The sequence below is a fragment of the Crocuta crocuta genome, unplaced genomic scaffold (genome assembly GCF_008692635.1).
Source record: "Crocuta crocuta isolate KB4526 unplaced genomic scaffold, BGI_CrCroc_1.0 scaffold28, whole genome shotgun sequence".
Taxonomy (NCBI): domain Eukaryota; kingdom Metazoa; phylum Chordata; class Mammalia; order Carnivora; family Hyaenidae; genus Crocuta; species Crocuta crocuta.
The window spans coordinates 6,864,041-6,884,630 of NW_027533256.1; the positions used below are offsets into that span (position 1 = coordinate 6,864,041).

Here is a 20,590-nt window from a genome sequence, read left to right on the forward strand (position 1 = left end):
CCAAACTCCTAGGCAGAAGCTATTCAAACTACATTTCTTGAATGGATGAATAAGTGAATAAATGAATGAATAAAGAGAAGAGACTATCCAACTTGAAAAATGGATACAGTGCCTTTTGAGCAAGCATAAAAGATATAGAGATGAATAGTTATCCAGTGTGAGTATCCCAGAAGGAAGAAGGCATATAGAATCCCTGGTCTGCATTGACTCGGAAGCAGAGAAAGAACAAAATCTGTGTCTTGGAGTATGCCTATAAGGCCCATGGCCATTGCAGAGTATGCTGTTCCTTCCACTGCACAGGGCTACCTAGTCTGTACCAGTCCCTTTTCCAGGGGTCAGACCTGCAGTGAGAGTTCCTTTCATCAACTTGGCCAAACCTTCCTGATCCTTGCACCTAGCATCTCCCAAATACAAAGAAGTACATTTCCTTAGAAGCTTCTTTCCCCTCCTCAGTAGGAACTTTCCAGTATGCCATGCAACCAGGATGCTTCCTCACTTTGCTCCTTCCAAATGAAGAGCACTGTAGGGCACCAAATTTCCTTGACCTCCCCTGGAATGCTGCAGTCTTTCTGGAGTCCCTGAGAAGGAATTTCCTGTCACAGGGTATGGTCTCAGACCCTCTCCTTTTTTTTTTCCATGGTGTACATTCCCTGACATTCAGCAGGGAGTGTGTGCAATTGGAGAAGCCCTTGTCATCCAGCAGAGAGCAAGGGGAAAGGACAAAATGCAGGTGCTGATGGGTGATACCCAATCTGGTCCAGAGCAAGCATTAGATCAGCGTGAAAATAAATAAAATTTGTGGAACTGCTTTCTTCCTGCATTTGCATTCACACTTTATGACCTCAGCGATATTTACTGAGTGGAAAAAACCACCTTCTCTTACGACTGCTGGACTCAAAATCTACTTCCCTCTGAAAAATACTATCTCTTAGCCACAGGGTCTGAAACAAGCTACTTGTATATCTATTCAAAGAGCTTGATGAGCTGTGAAGATTGACATTTGAACTATAAACACTGTATTCTATTTGACAATGTTATTAAATATTAGGTCTGACTTATGGAAAGTCTTAATAAATTGACAGACAGTCCAGGGTCAGCCCTGGCTCTGCACCAAAACTAGGTTATGCTGGACGTTACTTGATAGTGTTGATCAAACTAAAGGGAAAAAAAATCTGCCAACAACATTCAAGTCTGATTTCACGTGACAAAATTATTATCATATAAATTTGAACCGCTTGCTAGCCCAATTCTGCATCTCAAAATGTCTCTAATTGATGTTTTTGGTAGTTTGGAAATCAGAAGATAAAGCCAGACTTAGAAAACCTTTGCTGGAGTTTGGAAGAACAGGTAAGGCTTTTAAAAATGGATGTCACGTATATGTCTTATTACTTTAGTGTAAAAGAGGAATGGAAATAAAAGCACAAGTAAGGAGTATGCAAGGGAAATAGGCACATTGAGATACAGAAATGAGAATGTTACCTGGGGGAAGATGCAGTGCTGGAGTGAGTCTTTTGCTTGGACTGTGCCATGGCTTACTCAGGTAGGCCTGAGTACGCTTGAGCAAGCCACTTGATCCCTCTGAGGCTCAGGCCCCATTTCTACATGATGTGGATAACTATAATCAAGTAGTTCTGTTTGGGACGAGAAGAATAATACATGTAGATCATCTGGCACAGTGCCTGAAACACAGAGACCGCTCAACAGATTTCAGAGGGAGACTAGGCCAGGCCAAGAGCAGAGCTGGGTCCTGGTGGAGTGAGGGAAAAGTCCCTGGGCCACCAGAGTTAGACCTGTAAAGGACACGAAAGGACAGTGTGTAGGCAGACTATACACTACTAGATGCTATAGAGCTAAGAGGATACACTACTAGATATGACTACGTGCAACTGGGTGGCTTAGAGCAAGGTGATGTGTTACTGCATGTGCTTATGGGCCATTAGATGATGTACAGCTAACAGATAATCTCCTTACTTGATGTGCTTATGTGCTCTTAGATGATATAGAGCCAGATAATGAGTACCTGGATATGTGTGTGTGCTTTTAGATGACATAGACCTAGGGGCGGTATCCCTGGCACATCCGTTGCTCTAGACCAGGGATCCTCAAACCTATTCTGTAAAGGACCACATAATATATATTTTAGGCTTTGGAGACGATATGGTCTCTGTTACAACTACTCAACTCCATGGAAGTAGTAGGAAAGACACCACAGACAGTTTGTAAGTGAAAGAATCTGTCTGTGTCCCAATAAAACTTTATTTACAAAAGCAGGCAGTGGGCAAGATTCAGCCCATGAACTGTAGTTTGCTGACATTTGGTCTACTCTTTCCTCAGGTCTGACAGGAGCAGGTGGCTGAGAAAAATGAAGGCAACTCCTTTCCTCTTGAGGACCAGCAGGCTTTCTTTCCCAAGAGAAGGCTATTAAGAGACAAGCCTGAAATGGACCCTGGAGTTATTTCCCTTACCCCTCCCATCAAGGGATCCTTGGAGGGTAACCTGCCTACTGATGGCACCAACTACATCTCAGATTTATGTACCTCTGCTCAGTCAAACAGTAAACAGATGACTCATTTAGGGACAACCCATAATTTATTGAGACTTCCTGGGTGCCAGGAAGGTCTGTTATAAAAACTGTATGTTGTGGGTTCTTAATAAATAAATAAAATTTACTTCCCCTTACAAATTCCTTTCTATTCTCTTCACCAGGGCCTAGAAAGGGGTGCCCCCTCCTTGTCTGAGTGGTCACCAGCATGAAGGAGTGGGTCACAGAGGTGGGGCAACCATGACATAATCCCTTTCCATGGTTCTGATACTGTAGAAAAGTAATCACCTCTTGCTAAGCAATTTTGCACCTAAATTGGTTTCAAGTCATTAAAATCTGCAGCACTCCCAAGAAAAAAATAATCGCAGCTCTCTGAGGTTACCCTCCACACCAAGCTCCTTGACTTTAGTAGCAATTAGACATCACTCTACTACCAAGCACTCTCCAGAAATGGAGCCAGAGTCACCAAAGAGTAACTGGAAATTAGAAGTGAGGTCATTCTCCCCTTGCTACAGAAGTTTCTGGCAATGTCCCTCGGGGGCATCCCCTCCTCACCTTTGCCAGGTTGCCTGTGCTGCACAGAAGCAGGCTGTCTTTGGCTGGATTTCTCCTTACAGTCCCTGAATTCAGGATACGAACCTCACTTGGAGCATGGCCATCCCCAGCCTGGTCTGTAGCAAGTGGGTGGGATTCACAAGGTTTCTGAAGCTGTAGCCTGGGGGAGGGGGAAGTCGAGGGGCACCTCCATAGGGGCAGGAGACAGGAAGAGTTTCAGACAAGCAATTAGGTGCAGGAGCCCCCCAAACAGGCACATGAAGAGGATTTGAGAGCAAATCTGAGCTATCCTTCCAGTAAAAAACGCAGCACACTCCATTTTCTGACAATACCATAAACTTACTTTTATGACACTAGTTATAAAACCCTTAACATTTGTCTAGTGCTGGCAGTTTGGTTTTTTCTTAAAGATCCAAATGCAAGAGAGAGATTTGTGACCCCAAAGCTCGTTTGGGGTTTATAAAATGAAGGTGTCATAAAAGTAACACACCCTATGTACTGAAAAAAGATTAGATTCTGCACCACGAAGCTATAGGCATTTATAAGGAATCCTTTATTTGCATCTTCTACTACTTACATTTTTTTACATTGTTTTATTCATGAAATGAGACCCTAAATATTACCAGAAGGTGAATGATTTCCAATGTGCCAGCAATGGACTAGGGGTAAGTAGGATGACAAGTAAATATTTCCCTGATGACCCATCTCCAGATTTATCACCCTCCAGAAGGCTCTGTGGTGGTGTTTGCTCTCTCATGGTATACCAGGAATAAGACAAGGGAGGCACATGGAGTTTGCAAAGACAAAAGGGCCTGGCATACGTGGGAGCCAAACTCTGTCTGGTTTGGTCGGGACTCACTCATTTGGATGAGTAGGGAGGTGCATGAACTAGGATTAATCAGCTGAACCCTTGGCTCAGGACACCCGTCCTTTTGTTGAGGAATGACCCCCTTTTTAAATTAACTAACTCATTAATTATTTATTATAATGAGAAATGGGAAAAAAATTTAAAAACCTTGTGACTCTACAGCTAACACTGTAGACCCTGACGTGCTATTCAACAACCATTTGCTCCTCTCCTTCCTGTTGCTCTGCCCCTCCCATCTGTATAAACACCATCATGAATTTTGTATTTTATCATTACTTTGGATGTGTGTATGCATGCGTTTTATACATTTTAAATGGGTATTAAGTTGTATGTTATTTTCTATTCACTGACCCATATGAAACTAACGCTTTTTCTGATTCCATGTTTTTCTGCTAAGATTCATCCATTCTATTACATGAAGGTATAGTCCACTCATTTCATTGCAGGTCATATTTTTCTATCTTGTTCAAGCTCATTTGGATTGTTTCCAGGGTTCTGACTATAAGCAATGCTACCCTGACCTTTCTCACTTCTGAAGTGCACGCAGCAGTTTCCTTTGGGTAGATACACAGGAGCGGTATCGTTGGGTTATAGGGTATGTGGATGTTCTGTTTTATAAGAGAATAACAAACTCATTTCCACAGTGGTTGTACTGGGTCCACTCCCACCAGCAATTAGCCACCTGTTACTCCCATCCTCTCTACCACCTCTCATTTTATGCCAGTCTAATTGGTGTAAAATGATATACCTTTATGGTCTTGATTTGCATATCCTAGATCACTAATGATTTTTAATATCTCCTCCTATGATTACTGGCCATACGCATTGCCTCTTCTGTGGAAGGCCTGTGCAAGTCTTTTGCCCATTTTTCTGTTAAATTGTTTGAATTTTTCTTACTGACTTATAAAAGTTCTTCCCCTAATCTTGATAGTAACCCCCCATTGGTTACTATAACATGTAAATATCCTCTCCCAGCATGTGACTTGTCTTTTTAATTTTCTTTAAAGTGTCTTACGACAAGTGGAAGTTTAATAACGTCAAAAGTAGCCATCTTTTCTTGTATAAGAAGTACTTTTTGTAGCACGGTTGCAATGAATCTTCATAAAAATGCTATATGGATGGGAGTATCGACTCTCTGTGAGAAACAAAGAAAGCAGAGAGCGGAAACTCAAAGGCCATTTGGCCCAGGCCTTACATTCATAAAAAGCCTTAAGTCAACTTTGTATTCATTATCTCCAAATGAGGTCACCTACAACCACAGACAGTCACTTATCAGGGATGAAGGAAGACCTGGCAGCTTGAGGTTAGAGCGCCATCCTTTGTAAATCACTAAAAACAAAGAGCTTTGACGAAATCTTGTAAGCATGGGGATAGCATATTTATATTGCAGCCAATTATTTTTGTTAAGGTATCACTTGGTTAAATTTAAATAAAAACACTCAAAATTTACCATAACATATACTTTTGAATATTTTACATGTCTAAGGAGACCTCCAAAGGGCCTCTCTCAACTCTGAGAGGCTCCAGACAGGAAGAGCGGTGTGCTCTATTTTATATAGTTGGTTAGTACGGAGCTAGGATTCACACCCAAGTGTATCAGGCTTCAGAGCCCAGATGCTTTCTACTGTTTAACGTGGCTAAATAACAAGGAGAAGCCATCATGAGCTAACTGCTCTGTGAGAACAGAAGGGAAAAGAGGAGACGCCGAGGCAGGGTGGAATGCTTATCTGCTCAGAGGCAGGAATCCTGGCCACAGGCACATGTCTTTCTTATACCATTCACTAGGGACCTCAGGGACAGTAGTCACCACAGGTGAGGGTCACCAGACAGAAGGACACCACTATCCTTAGAGGACACCTGCCTTCATCATACCATCTTCCTCCTCACTGACCCCTAGGGGCTTTGCAGCATGTGGTGGGTAAATGCCAAACACAGCCTGGAACCCCAGGCATCAGAATCTAACTAGGAGTGTGACCCCATGTCTCTGATCCTCATCTGTACAATGGGATAACAATGATTAATTCGGGCCATTGTGGGAGGTTAAATGAAATAAATGAGCAGAGTCTAACCCAGTGCCGAAGAATGATGGTTGTTACTATGTCCTTCTTCTCTCTGGGCCTGGCTTCCTCTCACTCTGCTCTTTGTCAGTTTCCCCCACTACAGCCTCCATCCTAGGTTTTCTGTCCTCACCACCATCCCTCAAGCATACCTCTTTTCCAAAGTGCCGTCCCACAGAGATGCCCAACTGGCCAGCCCTTGCTCTGGGCCTTCTGTTCCTTATGTGTGGTCTTCCCCATTCTAACCCTTGACTGCCCACTGTGTGCTCACCATCTCCTCAACCCTGTCCACTCAGTTCCCCCACCTCTTAACTGGTCCTGGCTTCTGCTTTTGCTCGGTGTTCTTGCTTGGGTGAGAAGGCCCCTCTGGGCCACCATCCTATGAGCCTATGAGGAAGGAGGTCCATATGTGGGGGCTTTATCTGCCTGTTCTTCACTGACCCTTTGGAAACTTAGACCTTATCTAATGAGCAGCCCCTCTGCTTCTGTTGCCAAGAATGGGCATCTACCTAAAGAATGTGTGCATCTCCTATGGACACTCAGATGCCTGTGAGAAATTTCTATCCAAATGGCTGAAGAGGGATAATCCTATAGGTGACAGGGCTACTCAAAAGAGCTGCTCTGGGAAGGTGTCTCCTGCCTTGGAGATGATGGTGCCCACAGCCAGTCATGGCACAGATGTGGTCAGGTGGCCCGTTCCCACCTACCTTCCTGATACCTTCCGAAGGACTGGACACACAGTTGTCAGCACCTCCATTCTTGCTGATGGTCCGCCAGAGTTCAGCAAACGTGCTGTCTTGTTCCAGGGGGTTGGTGCCCTTGGCTCGGAAGTACTCATACACAGCAGAATCCCGGACGGTGCCGTAAGACATGTCAACTTGTTTGGAGAGGTCCTGGAATGTCCTGAAATGCAAAAAGGCAGTGAAGCATGTGTACACGTTGCACACTGCAGGGATATTAATGGGCTGCAAGGTCCTCATGAGGCCTAAGCCCAGATGTGGCCCACTATCCATGTTCATCACTCCCAACTTCAAATGGCTTGAGTTCCTCAGCCCAGAGCATGACTTGTCAGGGCCTAATTCTACCACAGTTATATCTCCTCAGTGTAGATTAATTCCATAAGGTTATTGAATACCTAAAACCAGGTCCTGTGCTGAGCTTAAGGGACAAAAAGATGAATAAAAGACATCATTCCTGCTCTCAAGGAGCTTCCAGTCTAGCCATAGAAATATATAGACAATCACGATCTAAGAGACAGGGCAACACGGGAGGCTGGATATTAAAGGTCTCCAACTCCAATGCCTACGGCACAGGAAGGAAATACATGTTGGGAAGGCTGATGATGATGACTAGTCCCTGACACTTAGAACTGGTGTGGGCAGAGACACACGTTCAGGTGGTGCCAGTGAATATGCATGTCCCCTCCAAAGCTTGTGGCTCTTCTAGAGTTCCACCCAACTGTTGCATTTTGAGCATTACCCCTCAATTTGTCTTCTAATAAGGAAATAAATCTGGGTTTTTAGATGAAGTCTCTTGATTTTTAGGTGCTAACAATTATCGAAAGATAGTAGAGATAAATCAAAGTATTTCTGAGAGCGCTGGGTTTGTTGTACATGAAGGAGAAGCAGATAGTTAAAACCAGGAGCATGTTCAAACCGGTGCATCAGGAAGGCCGACCAGCAGATGTCTGAGCTGGGGGTCGAGAAGGAGTGGCTTCCTGGGGGTGGGGGAATAGTCAGACCTGGAAGGACCAATTGGTACAAAGCTTTCACTTGCCTTGAGTGAGTACCATGTGGTTCAGTGTGTTGAGAGAATGTCACATACAGAATAAATTGGCAAAAAAAAAAAAAAAATCCCAAAATGCTTAGTGGTGAGCCAAATTCTCTCTCCAGCTCCAACTAAACCACTGTTTATTTCTCTTCTGGAAATCTGTTTCTCCTTTGTAACAACAAGGATCATCATCTCCACCTCTCCCTGAGTCACCCTTCCCACAAAGAGATCTAGCTCCTCAACCTGATCTACACAACCCTCCATCTTCTGGTCTCATCTCCAGCGGCTGCTCCTGCCTCCATGCAACTCCACAGCCGATGCTGAAATGAGAAATCCCACACAGTCCCCATCTATGGCCCAGGCCACAGTGCTTCCTCTGCCTGGAACCCCTTTATCTCACTCATCCACCTGATATTCTTCTGCAAACACCCTAAAGATCTGGGTGCCTCCATTACCCAAATGAAGCCATCATCTCCCTGTGCCATCTTTACACCTTGTGTGGTTTCTATGGCTACATAGTATCACTGTGATTTGAGAGAATGGCATCCCAGAGAGAGAGGAAGTGACAACTCTGAGGCCAAATACCTGCCTCACCTCTGGCTCCACCAGCACTGATACTGCAGGACTGGCAGGTTAGCTAAACTCTCTGTGCCTCAGTTTCTGAAACACTTAAAGCAGGGCGAGAATTAGAGCTTGTGGAAGAGGGCTACCATTAAGACTAAGTGAAATGATGTGTGCTTAGCTCATAAAGCCGTGCCTGATGCAAACGCAGTGGCCAGTAACTAGCAGCAATTATTCTGCATGGTAGACCGTAGGAATCTGGAGGATGAGAGCTGAGGCAGCCTCCTTTTTACATCCGTGGCACTGGTACCAGGGCTCACACCAGCCTTCACAGCATGTGCACAGAGGAGCCAACAATGGGTGCTTCCTTCTGCTTTGGAGATGCACACCATGGAGCTCCTTTAAGGCCCTGCTACATGGCCCAGTAACAGAGCTCAATATTTGTTTCAATACATTACAGATGAAAGGAAACATAAAATAACAAATTCGATGAAGAAATCTTTCTAATTATTGTTCATTATTTATATCTAATTGAAGCAAGATGTTCCTTTGCTTGAAGGGCCCCAAGGGTTGTAACTCTGTCGTAATTTGCCTGTAACGAAAGGAGGGGGGATCTTTTTCCCCACGTTTTTTATTTTTCTCATGGTAATACAAACAAACACAAGGCTTTGATGAATGGGAAACATCAGGATGAATTACACAGTTGAGTCTAAATACTGAACTGCTCTAAATTACTGCAGTTTCCGTGAGTATGGAATGAATGCATAACTGCCAAGGAGCTCAGCACTACTGTTCCATCCCCACATTTGAAATGGAGATTTCCTCTTGCCTCTTAGTATTTATTCATGACGGTGCCCCTAGCCAGAGGCTCAGGGATCATCTCTGGATGACAAGTAGGCAGCCCAAATATTTATGGCTTCATGTCCATTTCTGTCCCAGTAGACCTCACTGCTCCTGCCCCCAAACACCACCTTCTTTTGCTGTGCCAGCCTCATGGTTCAGCACTGTGGCCTCCATATATCACCTTTCATAGCCATGGGTCCATGCAGAGGGATCTCTCCCATCTAGGTGCACACACGTTCTTTCAAGGAAAGTTTCCAAGCTCACTACTATGCCCAGCACACAGTAGGTACTTCCACCATAGTTCAGTGTAAATAGCACTATCAAAACATTCAGAAGTTTAGGCAGAAGGACTTTACTCTTCATACACCAAAGCTGTGATCTCCTTGGGGCACTCATCCTCTCATCAGACTGTACAGTTTTGAAAGGGACTCAGAGGGGGGAATAAAAGAGTATAGAAGCAGAGGGCCAGCCAAGCTCTGAGCCAACACTGGTGGTCAGGTGAAGACAGATGTGCACATCAGATAAGACACCCATCTGAACAAGCAAGGGATGCTTAGCCTGGAGAAGGCAGAACTAGAGAAGGCTAAATTAAACACACTTAATTTAGCATGTTTCTCAAAGTAGTCTCTTGAGCAACGACTGCTAGAAAGTGTCCCTGCACCCTCGCCAGAGAGATGAAGATCTGCCCATCACAGGTGTCATCTCTATAAACCTCAATCATGCATGCTGACACTGGTTAGAGTCATTCAACGAATTGTCCCACCAACAGCTGCTGAATAGCCACTTGGTAAGGCACATGGCACACACCACAAGGAATGAATGGCAGGCATCCTCATGGGGTTCATAGTGAGGGGTGGGGGAATGGTCAGAGGAGTAAAGCAGTAGTAATTAAACAGCATGAGAGTGCGGAGCTAAGGCTCTGCATGGGGGATCCTGAAAGCACTGGGGAGGCGCAGCTGACTATTAACAGAGCTCAGGAAAGGTTTTGTAGAAGAGGAAATGTTAACTGAGCCATGAAAGATGGCAGAGGTAGCTAGACAGAGAATCAAAGGGTAAGGTGTTCCAGCAAGACCAGATATGATCTGAGAAGGCCCTGATGGTCCATCTGGGATACACACCATGGGGCAATTCATATCAGCTAAGACAATGTAGCTTTGGAATCATACAGACGTGAGTATAAATCCTGCCTGCAGATACGTTAGCTGTTTGAGGTAGACCAGTAGCTCTCAAAGTATGGTCTTCAGAGTCACCACACCAACGTCATCCAAGACCCTTGAAGAAATCAAATTCTTGGGCTTACCCCAGTGCTACTGAATCAGAAACTTGGGGGTGGCACTCAGCAATCTGTGCTTTCCAGGCCTTCATGTGAGTGTGATGCACATGCAGGTTTCAGAATCACTGACTGTGGCCCTAGTTGTCTTAACTCATACTTTCTCACAGATTTGGTGAAGATTAAGGATCACAGACATATGTCCAGCACATAGTCAATGTTTAAAAACACTAGCCCTTCTGTTAGGCTGTTAAGTGGTAGTTCAAATGGTCAAAACAGAGGACAATATAAAGGAGTAATCAATCACTGTTGGGGCTGCGATGGTCACACCTGGATGGAAGCAACCAAGGGCAGGCAGCTTTTCTAGACTTTCTAGGCTCAAGAGAACAAAACCTGTCTTGGCATCTGCCCATCTGCCTCCTCACCCAGTAAGGAGCCTGTGGTCGAGTTCTTAAATCCATCTTCTTGCCAAGGTACATGCAAATGCCTCCTCATCAGCATCACCTTGGGAACAGTACACATTTCAGGTACCCAGGATGCCTAAAGTGACAACCAGAGGAATTCTGAATCCAGAGTAAGCACAGAGACACCAAAACTCCTTTGCTAGGCCATATGGACCCTTGTTTTTGTGAACCGTGATGGGGAACTGTCTAGCAGAGGTTTTTCTTGAGAAATTAGTGAGTTTCTGGGTGAGGGAAGCTTCCAGGGTGGATGTCTTTATTTATTTATTTTTATTGAAGTATTGTTGACATACAATGTTATATTAGTTTCGGGTATATGACATAGTGATTCAACAACTCTATGCTTTAGGCTGTGCTCACCACAAGTGTAGGTACATTGGGTCACCATACAACGCTTTTTATAACATCACTGTCTATATTAGGGAAAGAGTCTTTAAAAGCATCTTCTCCAGGCTGCTCTGTCTGGATCTGCATTCACTAATGAATTGTCACATTGCAAGCGTGCACACTTTGCAGCTGACCCTGTAGACTCCCTGTAATCTACTGCCTATCTCCTTATTGTTTCATCTTTTAGCAACACATAGTATTGGAATCTTACCATGGCAAGGCTTAGTCTTTCCTCAAGCTTACTTCTGAGCCAGTATCTTTCGCTCAGTTGTGCCTTATGGAAACTGGGTTTGAAACCAATGGGAGATACTTCTCTATATCTCCTGGTCTGGATGGCTAATTTTGGGGGTGGGGGTCACCCTAGCTGAAAGTATAGCTGACTCCTACGAACACACCAGACTGCCTTGCAGAAGGACTTTGCAAACATCCTTTGCCTCTGAGAGCAAATAAATATGCGCCTTCTGGAAGTCCCAAGACCTCTCCTTTAGCTGTGGCCAAGGACAGTCTACCCAGCTTGGCGCCACCTCCCTTCCCATACCTTTCTCCATAAATCAATCTATTTCCTAGATACGTTTTCATTAACAAAGAGATAAATGTGTTTGCCACATGAAAAAAATCAATAATATAGACTTTATAAATACATCTTTGCATGTTACAGAAATATTTACATTGGCAATGGAGATAAACACACTTGTAACAGGAGCAGAATCAATATACAGTATATGTAAAACAGATTTTAACAACTGTGGGGTTGCCATAATCACAGGCCAGGTAAATCTAAACCTCAAAGCCCTATTATTCTTCCTTGAAAAGAAAAGAAAGAAGTGGAGTGACCCAAAAGGCATAGGAGGGTGGGAATGCGCATCCTCATAACTTGAAGCTGTGTGAACTGCAGCCCACAGATACCTTGACCATCATTGCAGCAGCCTCCCTTTCTGTTGCTCCTGTCTGACTCTACAGGAGATGATGCTACCTGAGCCATTTGGGATGGCCTGGCTGGCTTTCTGCAAGCCACTTACGGGACCCAGTGCTCCCAACTCCCCACCCGTTTCCCTGTCCCTCCTCCCTCTCTTCACCAGGCTCCCCCTGTGCCTCCAGTCTCTCTGATTCTTCTCCCATGCAGCATTCTCCTATCCAAGGATCTGCCACATTTCCTGTTCTCTCCTCCCCCAAACCTGGGTCCCTTAAGGCAGACAGGACCTCAGGGGAAGGCGGAGATACTCTGAGATGGCTCTCAACCTTGGGCTCTGAAAGGCTTCACAGGTGTCTTCGTGCTTCCACTGATTCATCCAAAAACACATTTTCCAAGCATCTGTTTGTGTCGACCACTGCTCTAGGTGAAGGGTACAGCATGAACACAACCAAGTTCCCACTCTTGTGGCATTGATGTGGTAGAGGTGAGGAGACAGAGACAAACATATGGACAACAAAAACACAAGTAATGACGGAATGCTAGGGTCAGCAAGCTTTCTGGAAAAGGACAAATTGTACATATGTGGGCAATAAGGGCCACATACCCCTCTGTCACATACCCCTTGCTTGGTTTTGTGTTTTTGTTTTTTTTCTAAGACTTTAAAAATGTTTCAAAAAAGAAAAAAAAGGAAAAACAGTGTTAGTTTGCAGGCTGCTGATACGGTCCGTGGTGGCATAGTCGACAGACCTCCAATGTCATGTATCCAGTGATCAAAACTGCTATAAAAATTAATAAAGCAGAGTAAGGATTATAGAAAATAATCTTAATGGGGGAAGAGATTGGATCAAGGGTGTAGGGGGTATTTTAGCCACTGGAGCTCATGCTGAGGGCATGTGCTTCTCCAGCACTTTGAGGATGCCCTTGTGGGCAGGGACGAGACCTGAAGATGTGCCTTCCAAGGAGCAGAGGCTGGCAGCTGGAAGTCTGTTCCAGGGGAGGAACATCCCCCTCAACATTTACCAAGGCCCGTTGTGGAAGCTTGGGAGAGGGTGAGGTGTGGGGGATCACATACATTCCTTTGTATCCAGTCAGTCACAGGAGGACTACAGTTCTGAATCCCAGCCTGGAGAACCCTCTGGGGACACTAAGTGACCCATCAGGCTGAGGGCGGCATTGCCCATGACAGGAAGGCACATCCTTGTAGGATACAGGAGGCCGCAAAGCCCTTCTTCGAACCTGAGCCCTGTGGCCAGCCACAGAGTGCCTGGCAAGTACTGAGTACCCAGCGGAACCATACTCCACTCCCTCCCCAACCTTCCCTCCCCATCGCTTTCTCTCCAGATTCCATGTTTTTGAATGTTATGGAAGTAAAAAGGTGCCCAAAATAAACTGCTAGGAAAAAAATATATTTGTATACAGCAGATCTGCGTTCTGGTAAAAAGTAAGCATTAATACATGTAAATAAATATAGGAACAAAAACAGGGGGAATAAGCCCTGAATAGTTGTGAGACTTCCACGGTTTACAAATGTGTTTCTGTAAAATCTGCATTTTTTAAATTACATTGTAAACACAACGCAAATCCTTAAAAATTAAAAATCCTTCTGCTGCCTAAGTGATAGCTCTGGGCCTTGGGAACGTGGCTCTGTGCTGTCCTTGTCCTCCATGTCCACCCCCTCTGCCAATTGCCTAGCGCAGTCAAGATCCACTGGGAGGAGAGGAGAGTGGCTCCTCTCCTACCTCATCAAGCCCCTACCCTTCTGGCCATGAGATGCAGGCTCCAAGGGGCTCTAATAGTTGTACCTGTAGTCCCTGGAATAAGACAAAAATGCCCAGCCTAACCCAGAACCCTGAGCCATCCTGGGTATCCAGGGCCCATTAGGACTGAAGCTCCCTCACCAAGGCAGGCTGGAGTTTTCCTCACTGGTGCATCTTCTGGATTGAGCCCAGGGATGGTACCCAGGCAGCCAAAGTTTCTGAAAGCAGGGCATATGCGGTCACATGTTTCAAATTTGCCAAATTGAGTCTAGACCATGTAAGGGAGCAGGGCTCAGTGACAGGTCCTGTGGGATGGGGCTGTGAGTGTCACCTCAGCCTGGGTCAGAAGATGCTGAGCCAGGTACCAAACTGAGTTTCTGGCATGTGTCAGAAGCTGAATGTCCACATACTCTACTAAGTCAAAACGAGGGCAATACCATCAGCAAAGGACACTCAGTCTTGAAGCCTCCAGCATTTCAGATCCATCTCCTCCAGCCTTTTCTCAAGTTACTCAGCTCTCTGGCCTCCAAGCCTTCGCTCAGGCTCATTCTCTGTCCACCATGCTGGGCCCTGCCTTCCCCATAGGACTAAATCCCCCCTGTCCTCTAGGAATCATCCAAGCTGACATCTCCAGTAGAAAGAGCAGATCCTCCCAGATCCAGCCTCCATCTTTGTGTTCTCAGTGTAGCCTATCCTAACATCTACCCCTTTGGACTTCATGTGTCCATCTACATGTCTGTTCCCCACCTCAAAAGTGAGCTCCCTTGGGGCTGGACTCTGTCTGTGTCCCAATCCCTGTCACTCCACATACAGTCTGACAGACAATAGGTGCTGACTTTGTGTTTTCTGAAAGAATCAACTCTGGTTTAAAACAACTCTGTGCTTATAGCTGAATATGGTGGGGGGAAAAAATCCAGGCTGGAGACCAGCATGGTGATGGGTCTAAATTTAGAATCACAACCACTAACCTCAAGTAGACCCTCAGGCAGCCTGGTGTGCTTCCAAACTCGCCTGCCCAATTCATCCTCCCACTCTCTTAGATGACTCTCAGACCACGACCCTGCTTCCCATTTCGTAAGACAGTAGAAGCAATCAGTAGAGAACTTTGCTTCTTTATAAAGAACTTCTTTTCCTAAAATCACTGGATACCCGCCGGCCCAACTTTTAAAATGGTGATCAGTCCTTGCTCCTATTTCTGCCTTACTGTGTTTGTCTCCTGGAGCCCAGACTTCCTTGCCTTCTCAAATACATTGCTCTTCCAATCGTCACCTCTATTTCTGACATCAAGAAATTGCTTCTCTCTACAGATCATTTCCATCAGCATGAAAACACATACACCTTCTATCTTCAAAAAACAAAAACAAAAACAAAAACTCATTCTTTGAGATCATACCCTCCTCCAACCACTCTCCAGTTCTTCTGGGGAGTTGTCTATGTTAACGGTCTCCATTTCTCTCTTCCCATTTTTCATGAACCTACCTTGGTTAAGTTTTCATTTCAACACTGAACTGAAGTGGTTTTTGTCAAAGTCATCGATGATCTCCCAAATATGGTGGCCAATTCTCACTCCACACTCTACCCTGACCAGCAGAATTTGACAAATTTGACCACTCTGTCCTTCTTGAAGACATTCCCTCATTTGACTCAGAAGTCATACTTCTGGGACATACTCTTAGTTCTCTCACCTTACAAGTGCCTCCTTATTCCTCTCCTTTCTATTTCTTCTTCTCTTCCCAGACTCTAAATCTTGGGATGTCCCAGGTGCAGCCAACAGATTCCATCTCTTCTCTAATGACATCCGTTTCATCATGATTTGGTCAAGTCTATTGGCTGTAAATACATCTATACATTGATGTCTCCAGTGGACCACCCCAGGCCTGACCCACCCCATTGACTCTAGCTAGGCAACTGCCCACACCACTCCATTTGGATGGCTAATAGGTTCCTAGACAGAACACGTTCAAACCCAAGCTCTTGAATTGCAAACCCCAAAACCTACCACCAAACCTGTTTTTCCTCTACTTTGTCTATCTCAGATGAACACTATTTTCTGAGATGCTGTGGACCAAGGCCTGGGAATCATTGATGTTCTTCTCTTCCTTGCATATCTCCATATGAACTCAGCATATTTGATCTCTTCTACCATCAAGAGAGATCCAGAAACAGACGGGTTCTCATCACCGTCACCATGTAGCACTCTGTGTCTTATGTGGATACTGAGACCATCTCCCTAATAGTCTCCCTGACTCTAACTTTAACTCTACAATCTACTCCTCAAGGGAATAAGCGGAATTATCCTTTCAATATCTAAGTCAAATCACGTCACCTCTTTGTCCATAACCCTCCAATTGTTTCCTATCTCTCAAAGAAACATCCAAATCCTCACATGGCCTGAAAAGTCTCATATGATCAGGACCCAACACCTCTTCCCTGCCTTCCTGCCTTGGGATTTCTGTAGCTGTTTTCCCCTCAGCCTGATATACTCTTCCCTCACATCTTTAATTGGCTCACTTCCTCGGTGTCTCTGATCAAATGTCACCTTCTCTGTGAGGCCTTTACTGACAACCCTATATAAAACACCACCCGTCTTAACTTATATGATGAAAGCAAAGAAATATATCACAGGCTTTTGAATGTCAGTTCTTCCCCTAGAATGGGACTTGGTTGTTTGGTTTATTGCTATATCACCAGTGCCTACAACTGCATGACCACATCATCCTGGTTTGTACAGGGTAGAGAGATTTCCTGGGACATAGACTTTCAGTGCTAAAACTAGGCAAGTTCCAGCCAAATTGGGATAATTTGCCTTCCTACTTACAATACTGCCTGGCACTTAGTAGACACTCTAATAAACATGGGTTATTATGTGCATGAATAATATATTAATGAATTCACTTTTTCTCACTTTCCAAATGTGCAGGTTGGATATTGTGTCGGAAATGTCTTTTTCTTGAGTTGATCAGTCTCCTTTCAGGACAAGTGTGGGTCAGTCATCTGCAGAGAAGCAGGCATAATGATGGCTTGAGAGCTTAAACAGAAGTACTGTAGCCTTGGGGCCAGGAAACTCAGCACAGAGCTATGTGGTCAGAGCTATTCCAGGAAACAATCACCAAGGAATTCGGGGATGGGGCTGGGTACAGGTACTCCTCAGCCTTCCTCATCAGGGTACTGAAGCTTCAAGATCCAGTTTCTTTGTGGATCTAATGGAAATCAGCATTGGCTGAGAGAATCCTCTTGAGCCTGAACCCTGCAAGCAGCAGCTGTCTGCTTACCCAGCTCCTATGCCCCTTGTTCTCAGTGGGAGCCCTGCACAAACAGCCCTGCCAGCCGGCAGTACCTTCATGCCAAGAATATGGCGGACTACCAGCTCTCAACACCCGCAAATATTTGCGGCCACAAATCAATACAAAAGCAGGATGCACCATTAACCTTTAATATATCAGTGCTGAGGCTCTTAATCCATTATGAGGCTGTCATAAATGTGACCGAAATGCAAATCAGAACAGCAGCCCTTCGGGAGGATGTGAAGGTGCCTTCATTGCCTCCTGGCACAGCTTGCATCCCCCTCTGCTCCAGAGAAACAGTCTGAGTCTCTTCTCTCCCTGCTGGCTTTTGTTTTCACTGTCCTTCCCTCCCTCTTCTCCTTTCCAGATGTCTGACTGAGCCCCTCAATTATGTCAGCTTCCCAGGCAGTCAGTCACTTGATATGCCAGAAGAAAGCTATAATAATGCTAACTTCCAGACACTGTGCTAATACATCATTTGTATTGCTTCATTAACTTTGGCCATACTCTCACATAAAGTTATTATTATCCCCCCATTTTAGAGATGAAGAAATCAAGACTCAAGGAGATTAAGGAACTTACAGAAAGCTATAGAAGGAACAAACAGAAGGAAGAGCTGTCTTTCTACTCCACACTGCTTGATCCCAAAACCCATGCACTTGACTGTCATCCTGTTGCAATGTCAAATAGCCCACAGCCAAGTGTGCAGGATAAACAAGCAAACAGACACTCAAAAATATCATGCAAAACATATTGTTAGAAGTAAGCTCAGAGTTATTGGAACAAGATGTTGAACCAACTGCAGCTCAGCAGACGAGAGACTGGGGTGGGGACGAAGAGGGAGGATTAGCAGGAAAGGTGAGGCTTAAGTTTCAGCTTAAGGAGAAAGCAGAAACTGACACGTGGAGGATGGGAATAAAAGATATTCTAGGCAAAGGTGATTGTATTTTCAAACCACTGATGTTTGGAGAGAATGGAAGCTCCAGGAACTATAGCAGCTTACTAGAAGGGAGCAGGAATGGTTAGTGCCTAAGAGGCACTAAGGATAGGACCAAGGGCATAATTACTTATCATATACCAAGAGGGTGGTTAGACGGGATAGAAGTCCAAAAATGATGGGAAATGTAGTACTGATTACGAGATCCAAGAATGTGTGAGATGGGCAGGTGGGCACATTCTGTGCCCTGGGCAATGGGGAAGTTACTGCAGAAAGCTGCCACATGTGTTTCAGAAGGCAGGACTGAATAGTGGTGAACCCATGTGCTTGTACATGTGTGTGCATGCATGAATGCGCACATGTGCTTAGGGCCTGGGCATGTGCATGTGCATGTATGAATGTGCATGGAAGGACCCCAAGACAGGAATAAGAGAGGAAAGAGGGAAGGGGGAATTGCCAGAGGGCTGGGACACTCAGACTAAGAGATGTCATGCACGGATGACAGAGTTTTAAATAAAGGGGCAGCTAAGGGTTCTTCAGTGGTGGAATGGTGACCCTGTAGGCGGAAAATTTGTGTGACAGAGAAACAAACCAATGCAGCTAGTGCAGGGATCACACACATGAGACATCTGCCCACCTGAGCTTGTTTATGGACCTGGGTAGTCAGCACTCACAGTGCAAGAAAGCAGGGACTCAAGCGCTCCCCCTATGGGAAAGCTGGAAAGAAAACACTAGCACATGTGAGCCTGTTACTGAACAAAACAAAACCAACTCTAATTAAATGTGAAGCTACAAGATGCTAGTTGTTCTGAATCGGTGTGCAGAAAAATCGCTCAAACAAGGATCCAGACTGATGGAAAGGTTAGGGAAGGGAGTTGGGAGGAGAAAGGTATATTCTATTATTGATGAGTCTTGTTTGGGTTCCAGGATAGCAGAGGTCCTACTTTATGCCAAGTGCTGTATAAGCGTTGGCTCATTTCATCTTTAGACTCAACCTTTGTGATAAATTATTCATCCCACCTTCTAGATGAGGAAATGATGAGGTTTTTAGGGCTAGTTTGTGCCGGGATCAGTTTGAGCTTGCTGGTCTGCCTGATGCTGAGCTTTTCTCTAAGATGCTTGAGGGATCTTCCCATACCAGCTCTAACTAAGGATGGTGTCCATGTCATGGACCATGGGCTTTTCAGTTCCAGCTAGCTTTCTCTTGGATGAAAGGCTCTTCAAGTGCCATGAGCAATGTCAGGTGCCCGACACAGCAACCCAGGGGCCCCATGAGCCTCAGCCTGGCACTCTCTCTGGCAGGCACCACTGGGAGCCACGGGTGCCTTGATCAGAGAAACATGGCATACATTGCAGCACCTGGATGCTGGCAGAACTGAGCATGATCCTGCTTTGTGTTTAAAATAGTTACCCATCCCATTAACTTCCCAGGGTTTGGGCAGGACACTCAGGACAACTCTGCCAGTGTCCAAGAGTAAACTGTCTGATGGGAGCAACACACCCAGCTGCAGAACACTAAATCAGCCACCAAGGGGCACTTGTTGGAAAAGTATGCTGTGGCTGCCAGAGGACAAAGAGAAAGACGCCAACACTTAGGGGGCATCCAAACATATCCACATCTTATTTTGTTCCCTCTTTATTGGATCCTCCTAACAGCCACGGAGGAAGCTATCACAGTCCTCATTCTCAGGACCCTGAGAGATGAATTAACTTGCTCAAGAGTTAGAGACTCATACCAACCTACCCAGGACCCTACAGCCAGCCAGCCCTCAAGTAAGGCATATAAACCAGCCTGTTATGGCTATAAAGCCTGGCTCTACTTGACCTGATATATTCTTGAGAAGCAGGAGCAATGTGGTCCAGTTTAGTGCTATCACACTGGAAGTCTGGAGCCTGGGTTCTGGGCTCTGCCCAGGGTACATGGTGTTTTCTTGCTCTGAGGGGCACCCATAATGGGGTGACCATACAGGACAGGCATCCAGAACCTTGACACTGGAGTCCAACTATGGTTGTGAATTTCATGCTACTGCTTACTAACTCTGTGACCCTGGACAAGCTTGGTCTCTCTTTGCATCAGTTTCCTTTCTACACAACAGGGATGTTCATGGATTGAGTGAATTTAGGAAGCACTGAGAACAGTGCTGGCCCATGGGAGACACTTAGTATGTGGTCGCATCCATAATCTCAATTATGCAATGAGAGATTTGCACTGTATTATAGTTATAAAATGCCAATCTTCATGACAGGTCCAGAAGCAGCTGGTTTGCCTAGCATAGGGTTTGTTTGTTTTGAATTTGAATCCCCTTAATATGGGCATGTGATTTTTGGGTCACCACAAACCCCAGAACTCTCCTTGGTCTTAAACCCACACTGACATTCTTGCCT

General features: G+C 45.2%; 1 protein-coding gene across 1 annotated transcript in view; it reads right to left on the minus strand.

The window, feature by feature from the left end:
• GRID1 (glutamate ionotropic receptor delta type subunit 1) overlaps nucleotides 1–20,590 on the minus strand; it is a gene marked incomplete at its 3' end in the record, with an annotated part of 707,181 nt that overhangs the window by 35,229 nt on the left and 651,362 nt on the right. Inside the window, exon 13 of the mRNA XM_077746455.1 lies at nucleotides 6,730–6,925. Coding sequence (XP_077602581.1) covers nucleotides 6,730–6,925 — 196 coding nt within the window. The remainder of the gene's footprint in view (nucleotides 1–6,729; nucleotides 6,926–20,590) is intronic.